At 45.9% G+C, this 8,249-nt stretch overlaps 1 protein-coding gene across 1 annotated transcript in view; it reads right to left on the bottom strand.

Moving 5' to 3' along the window:
* Positions 1-661: 661 nt before the first annotated feature.
* LOC135392296 (ESX-1 secretion-associated protein EspK-like) overlaps positions 662-8,249 on the bottom strand; it is a 61,106-nt gene continuing 53,518 nt past the window's right edge. Inside the window, exons 9-10 of the mRNA XM_064623013.1 lie at positions 6,048-6,060; positions 662-719 (exon numbers count right to left, since the gene is read on the bottom strand). Coding sequence (XP_064479083.1) covers positions 662-719; positions 6,048-6,060 — 71 coding nt within the window. The remainder of the gene's footprint in view (positions 720-6,047; positions 6,061-8,249) is intronic.

Below are 8,249 nucleotides of genomic sequence, written 5' to 3'. Positions count from 1 at the left end.
AACTCCATCAATGGCTAATAAGAGGATTAGGCACTCAACAAATCAGCACATAGTACGGGTAAGCAGGAGCGCAGAACGATGTGTCTACTCCATCCGACAGCCAGGCCACGAACTGAATCGTAACGGTTTTTCTCCTCTATAAAGTCATGCATCTGTCCCTCTTGCGGTTGATTTCTGAACTAATTTAATTGCAATATTATTAAGAATTGTTCTAGCACTATTCCCATTCAGGGCAGCACTATCAACATCGTCAAGACAAGAATGTTCCTTGTCAAAAAGAAAAAATACAAAACGTCAACAAAGGAAAGCATGCATGTCGGGGCATGTCAGGACACGTCAGGACAAATCTCACGACTGCTCGGCAACAGAGGATAACAAACGCAGAGACACTTGAACAGAGTGAAAAAGACACTCACCATCATTTTTCACGTTCACTACATTCCCTCATTGTAAATCCGTTCATCACACACCATTCACCAATGACGAACCATACATCCGCACCCCATCAGAGGCAGACGGGACCCCACCGAAGCTACGCGCTTCCACTAACGGCGAACGCAGTTGCTAGGAACAGAATTAATGCGTCCACACCCGTCACCGTCCAAGAGAGAAGTGAATCCTTGCGCCCCTGCAGGCCGTGCTCATTGGTCGTGAGGTCATCCTATTGTCTCAGTGCTACACTGTTTTTTTCCACTAATGCTCCTCTGGGCAAGGGCCACCTGAAACAATAGTGTCGCGGTATTACGTCATCATGCAGCTGTATGGCTCAAGGACGCGTACGCTCTAGACAGGGGGCCTGTTACTTATTGAATCACTATCCCAAGATTATTTCCTTTATTCTACTATAATGAACTATTGCAGAAAAGCACCATACATGAGAGGTGATTGTAGGAATTCCAAAGTCTTACTAAATTAGACTTGTAAAAGAACAAAATATCCTTACAGCTTCAATGCCTACATACAACGAGCTAATCGAGACATGTCGATCCCTTCTGAGAGCCAGGCAGCTAACTGAATAATGTCGCTTTGTTCCTCGACTGGATAAAGCCATGCACCTGTCCCCCTCGCTGTTACTGCCTGAACTAAATGAATCGCAAAATTATAAGAATAGCACTACTCCCATTCAAGGCAGCACTACCGACGTCGTCAAGAATGTTCCTTGTCAAAAAGAAAAAAAAAACATGTAGAAGCAAAACATGACAGAACAGGTCAGGGCATGTCAGCGCATGTTTGTCAGACAAGAAGGGGGAAAAAAGCAAAGTGAAACACTTGAACAAAGCAGAAAACGAACATCAAACTATTTCTAAGCACACACACTCCTCTTATTCAAAAGTAGTACTCATCAGAAATCCGTCCAGGACAATACACACCAGTTTTCTATTGCTACACTTTTTTCCAGTAACGGTCAATGCATTGCTACACACTGCGTGACGTCATCACATCCTGTCTGGAGACAACGGCAAAAACAAAGACTCCTATTATTTATTGAATCGCATTCCTTTGTCCGACTCTTAATGACGTTCACTTTTACAATAAAATTCAACAAAAAAAGCACCGTGCATATTAGCGATTTTTACCCCAAAGGCTCATCATGGTCATTAGAATCACAACACCAGTAAACTACCACTGCTCTTTTAAAATAATAAGTGAGACCACTCAACATCATCACCAGGCTTATGTAATACATCACCCTTTGTATGCTCGTATACTCCTTGTCTGGTTAAACATATACGCTGGCCCGTTACAGTTGTTCAGCTTGAATTATGCTTCAAGTGGGTCGTCCTTCCGTTATCCAGGAAGTGTGGTTGTTGGGGGTGGATGTGTTCGCCGGCCGGGGGGGGGGGGTGGCAGCGCGGCCGGCTGGGGACCACGGAGCGACCTTGAGCCTTCCCCGAAACTCCTTGTTACAGGGAGCATCGGAAGGGTCGCCTTGCGTTTTTCGGCTGTCCGCGCTGTGAACTTTCCCCTGTTATGTGTCTGTGACGCATGACCCTGGGCTGTATTTTTTGGTCTTGTCCGGTCTGCTGCTTATTTTACTTATTGTTTTTTCAACCCTGTATTGTAGTACCCTCGCGATAAATATTTTATTTCGGCGACAGCAGAATGTATTCAGAGAAGGCTTTGGGTGTGTAAAGTCAGCCCAAGGCGTGTTGATGGGAGCGCACTGCTCTGTTGGGTACGCAAGCTTGCAGCTAGCGATGCTGGAATGATTATTTGATTTGATTTGATTTTGAGTCATTATCGCCTCACCTATTTAGTGAAGACCTATGAACACATGTTAAGTGGTTTGGTTTAAAAATGATGAGAGCTAAAGTGTGTAGCAAATGATGTTCACGTATACCCGTTCTGCTCTATAGTATTCTTGCAAAATATACGGGTGCAAGGAAATAAAAGGAAAACGAAGTGAATTCACTCTTGTATAATGGTCGCTGTGCAGAAGCACGGCACCGTTTTCTTCGTGGAGGTATAGCGAACCTGCATTCCTGTGATGCTGTGTTTCTTTTTTGCTTTGCGACGGTCGACTGGTGATATCCATTACATCCGGAACGAAGACCTATTGTTTTGCGTTCGCATATGTGCGTTCCCCCGTTTCGACGCTGGTTGGATAATTATTGACGTGAGGAATATTATGAATTTATGTAGTTGTGAAACTAGACTGTGTTTGTGAGTGTAAAAATGTGAGTGTGTGTCTGTGTGCGTGTGCGTGCGAGCTTTTCTGAACCAGGGACCCCACTTGACAAGTAAGTGTTTGCCTTTTCGCGTGACACGAGTGATGCATTTGTATACTATTGCATGAAATAGTGGTTTAAAAAATAAGGGTATTAGTCGCGTTTGCATTGCTATCTGTTGGATAGGATGAGCGTTTTTAAAGGGGCAGTCGCATTCTCTGAGGTCAATTTCGAAACTAATGCGAATTCTAATTCCTTGCCGACCAGTGGGCCCGAAAATACCATTTCGATCCGCGGCGTACTTTTCGCGCAATCCGATGAAAAAGAAACCGGAATGCTTGCGCCCTCGCTCTCTAAAAGTGGGAGCAAACGTCACCCGGATAAGGCCAATGAGCGTGCGCCCTGGGCAAATGCGAGCACAAATCCTTCGCGAAGCGAAGGGAGCAAACATGGAGTCGGAAAACGAGAGTGATGCTTCTCTGTCTGGGGGAGATTCTGACGAACATGTTAGCGGTAGCGGCGACGACGACATTTTGTTCTTTTGCAAGTCTAACTTAGTAAGACTTTGGAATTCCTACAATCACCTCTCATGTATGGTGCTTTTCTGCAATAGTTCCCTAGGCAATCATTATAGTAGAATAAAGGAAATAATCTTGGGATAGTGATTCAATAAGTAACAGGCCCCCTGTCTAGAGCGTACGCGTCCTTGAGCTATGCAGCTGCATGATGACGTAATACCGCGACACTATTGTTTCAGGTGGACCTTGCCCAGAGGAGCATTAGTGGAAAAAAACAGTGTAGCCCTGAGACAATAGGATGACCTCACGACCAATGAGCACGGCCTGCAGGGGCGCAAGGATTCACTTCTCTCTTGGACGGTGACGGGTGTAGACGCATTAATTCTGTTCCTAGCAACTGCGTTCGCCGTTAGTGGAAGCGCGTAGCTTCGGTGGGGTCCCGTCTGCCTCTGATGGGGTGCGGATGTATGGTTCGTCATTGGTGAATGGTGTGTGACAAACGGATTTACAATGAGAGAATGTAGTGAACGTGAAAAATGATGGTGAATGTCTTTTTCACTCTGTTCAAGTGTCTCTGTGTTTGTTTTCCTCTGTTGCCCAGCAGTCGTGCGATTTGTCGTGACGTGTCCTGACATGCCCCGACATGCATGCTTTCCTTTGTTGACGCTTTGTATTTTTTTTTCTGTTTGACAAGGAACAACTAACGATGTTGATAGTGCTGCCCTGAATGAGAATAGTGCTCGAACAATTCTTAATAATTTTGCGATTAAATTAGTTCAGAAATCAACCGCAAGAAGGACAGATGCATGACTTTATAGAGGAGAAATAGCATTACGATTCAGTTCAGTGCCTGGCTGTCGGGTGGGGTAGACACATCGTTCTGCACTCCTTGTTACCCGTACTCTGTGTTGATTTGTTGAGTGCCTACTCCTCTTATTACCCATTGATGGAGTTCTTGTGATACTTTGTTCTTTTGCAGGTCTCATTTAGTAAGACTTTGGAATTCCTACGATCAGTTTTCACGCATGGTGCTCTTCTGCAATAGTTTCCTATGCAATCGTTAAAGAAAAAAGGAAACATATTTGGGATAGTGATTCAATAAACAACAGGTCCCCTGTCTAGAGCGTACACGTCCTTGAGCCACCGACCTGCATGATGACGTCATGCCGTGGCTTCATTGCACATTGACCTTGTCCAGTTGTGTCGACCGTGTGAAAAAAAAGCGGTGTATCTTTGGGACAATGGGATGACGTCACGACCAATGAGCAATGCAAGACGAGGGCGCAGGAATGCTCTTCTCTCTTAGCCTCGAGAAACATGCCGCCTAATCAGGCAGGCAGACCTCTCAGGTTCCTCCCAACGACACTCCTCCTCCTCCTCCTCGCAGGTGGTCGACGCAGAGGGCGCAAAGAGCGCGCGCGAATGCGTAGCTGCCGTGGCGCGGCGTCCCAGTGAGTTGCTCGCTGTCTGTCGCGGAGAGCAGACGTGCGCTCGGTTGCTCGGCAGTCCCCGCGCCCGCTCAGTTTCTGCTTGGCTTGGTTTCTGCTTCGTGGGCTGGTGCGGTTGGAGCGCAAAGAACGCGTTCGAGCGCCGTCGGATTTTGAGGCCTGACAACAAAGACAGGATTACGATTACGTGCCACACAAGCGCCTTTTCCGCTCTGCCAACAACGAAAGAAGATGCTCATCATAAGATCGGCCGGCAAGGCGTCCTCTTGTGTTCCGTGTTTCGGTGATGTCAATCGGCAGAACTGTTTGTAGAAGTGTTTGCTGGCTTATTCATGCGTCGATGTGATTCAACGTGTGTTGTGCTGTTCCTGGACACGACTATTATCCCACGAACAGTCTATCAACTCCGGAACTGGAATGCCTCGTGAGTTGGAGTGTGAAGAACAAGCGCGGGCCCCGTCGGATTTCGAGAGCTGTGTTCGTTTTGCTTCAAGTTCGAACTTAGTTACAGTGCGTCAGCAACGCAGTGGACTTTGTATTCACAGTGCATCCATGTATCAGATCTTTGAATCAGTGCATTGTGTCAAATAAATATTTCTTTTAGCCAAAAGAAGCTTCAGTTACTTTGAATATCGGGTAACTGCGGTAAGCGTGAAATCCGGTAGAAGTCGATGGTAGCCAGAACCGGTCGAAAGGTCAGCCAAAGTTAAGGCTCCTGATTGGCCGACTGGCATTGCATAATTTCTACAACGTTGCACTCTCATTGGTCGTGTGCCCAGTGTTGTGTGAATTATCTCAAACTATGGGTTCTATGGGGAGCTGTTGGAGCCTGGTTCCCGCCTTGTGTTAGCCGCGTAGTGTTGTGACGCTGTGGTTAGGCCTTTTCTCTCGCATGCCTAGACTTGTTGAGCAGTGCTGCCATTTTTACGTGCCGCTAGTACTTTGTTGTTCGCTGTCTTTCTCGCATAGAGCTACGATGCTGGCGCCATCTGGTGTGATGCCTTGTAACTAGGTGGCCACCTGCCTCTGCAACCGTCGTGCCCCAGTCGCCCGCACCGGCGTGATTTCTTCAAGATGGCGTCGTTGATTTTCAAATAAATTATTTCCCACTGTCTGCTTCCTTTCTACCTTGTTTTTTTTGTACAATCCGAGTTTTACATCGAAAATCCACGACAAGTATTGCATTGAGTTAGACTTTGCACAATTTTCAAATTTTAAAAATTTAAATTTTTAAGAAATTTAAAGTAATTTTCAAATAATTTAAAGTAAAAAGTGCAATACATGCCGTGGATTTTCTGTGTAAATCTTGGGTTGTATAATTACTACTTATAATGCTGCAAGCTTGACGTTACACAAGTGTTGGAACAGTAGGGTCGCGTAGCGCCACCTGGTGTACAGAGATGAGTACTTACTCTGTTGAATTTGCTGTAAAGTGCCACCGATCTTATGTCATACACTAGCAACAAGAGTGAACAAATGGTTCAACACATGCCCTTGTGTACGACCATCGTTGTCTGGGTCAATATGTTCGGGCCTGCACGCTGGGTAACGTGCAGGTGGCGGATATCTTGCACTGTAAGTCGTCAAGTAGCAATGCGATAAGACACCCCAGCAGTACGCCAATATTGGACCCATTGGCTGCCAAGATTGTCAGTATTGGTCCAATATGGGCTGCCAATATTGGACTAATATGTGGAGTGCAACAAAGCCCATATTGGCAAGACCTTTCCTTTCAATAAATATATATCCCCCCCCCCATATTGGCAAGCCCATTTTGTGCCAATATTGCCAATATTTCTGTGATAACGCCAAAGGGGAAACTGTGTAGTAATAAAGCATTATCCGGTTTAATATCCACCACTCATATTACTTCTCTCTCTTTTTGTTTTATTTGTTCATTTCTGGAGATTCATTGATCCACGTTGCATACAATTACAAAAACAACCCTGCATCTTTCAAAAACGAACAGCAGGTGCTACGCCCGTCTTGCTGAACGACACAGGCAGTCCCACGGAACTGCCAATCCCAAATATCACTCAGAAGCCTTCATTGGGATTGCAATACTCTATGAACCAAAAATTTCCAACCCGCTCCGAGAGTATAAAGGAGCGAAATACTTTCGTGACGATGACGGACATACGCCTCAGCAACTCACACTGCTTGCAGTAACTTGAAAGCACCTAACTTTACAGAAGAGCCATCCCTTTCTGTCAAGCATTGTGTTTTTTACTTGACCTGCCGCAATTCCGTTATCATTAGAGGAACCAGCGACATTTTATTCCGTATGAAACGCCCGATCCGACTGTCACGCATGCGCATTAGTTGTAGGACGCGTGATTTCGCTTAAAACCCATCGCTCTCAATCAGTTCGACCGATTGGCATTGGCATCGCGAAGCAAGATGGCGGCTGCTTCCAGAAAGTAGAAAGTTGAGTTGTCGAGTTCTAGTGAATCTTACAATGAGATTGCCACGTATGTTAACTGTTTCGAACAATGTGTATCATCTGCGGGAAGTTGTTGGATGTGACGACGTATTGAATAGGGCTTTTACACGCTTCAACGTCCAATCTTGCCGTGCTGCTTGGGCATTTATGCCGCACGGTACGTACCATTTTCTGCATTTTCAGTCAATATGGGATGTACACGGGCCATATAGGGCCCATGTTGCCCAGTTTCAGCCAATATCGGAGAAATCTTGCCGAAACGGGTCCCACTTTACTGCCTATCATCGTTCATGATGTCGCGCGGAGCGGACGTGTGTGGCTCCCCAAAAACACCCAATGTCCGATGAATGTACGTTTTTGGTCCATATGTCCATGTACAAAATCGAATATCCATTGTACGTGCCACGGATGCGCACATCTCAACATCCGTGACAGGTCCGTCGCGGATGTCCGTGGAAAATCGTATGTGGACCTTCGATATGTGAGCGAAAAATAGATCCCTATACTTTCGCGAAAGTCACGACCAAACGAGACCAAATTACACTTCTTAAGCTTGCTTCAGGTTTTCAAAGTTCGAAAGACCGCGCTTTTGTCAAAGGATTCGCCGCACGTTCAGGTACATCTTCATATAAAAAGGGCGCCGAGAAGAAAAAAAAGTGAGCAAACCACACCCCGATACACACAAAGTGTGTATTTGTTCCTTCGTCCTGCTAGATTCGGCGTGGAAGCCGGCTGACTGCTTGTCATCTGGCCACCTGTCATCATCATCATCACCATCATCGTTTGTGCGTCTGTGCGTCTTCGGCGGGAAAGTGCATGGGAAAGTGGCGTTCGTCATAGTGTTATTTCATTTGAAGTGAATTTTTTGTGTGTCTGGCCAAAGTTCGTCAGCGCAGGACGGACACAGAAGGTATGCACGTTTCTATAATCTACTTTGAGTTATCAGCGGCGTTATTGCATTCTAGTGATGCGTTTGTAAGTGTGTAATAGTTAGTGTCAGTTACCGGTTGTCCATGATCCGTTGTGAACGCATGCAAGATGCCGAAGCGTAAGAAATCGACATTTTACTATCGGTTAAATCGGCGTGTTGTTGATACGTTGACCACATTTGGTGATGAAGATGTCCAGCGTATCAAGGGCGATGAAATTTTCCACTGTACGTCTTCCAATG

This window comes from Ornithodoros turicata, chromosome 4 (assembly GCF_037126465.1).
Source record: "Ornithodoros turicata isolate Travis chromosome 4, ASM3712646v1, whole genome shotgun sequence".
NCBI lineage: Eukaryota > Metazoa > Arthropoda > Arachnida > Ixodida > Argasidae > Ornithodoros > Ornithodoros turicata.
The sequence above is the reverse complement of the archived record's forward strand: the minus strand, read 5'-3'. Positions and strand labels throughout refer to the sequence as shown.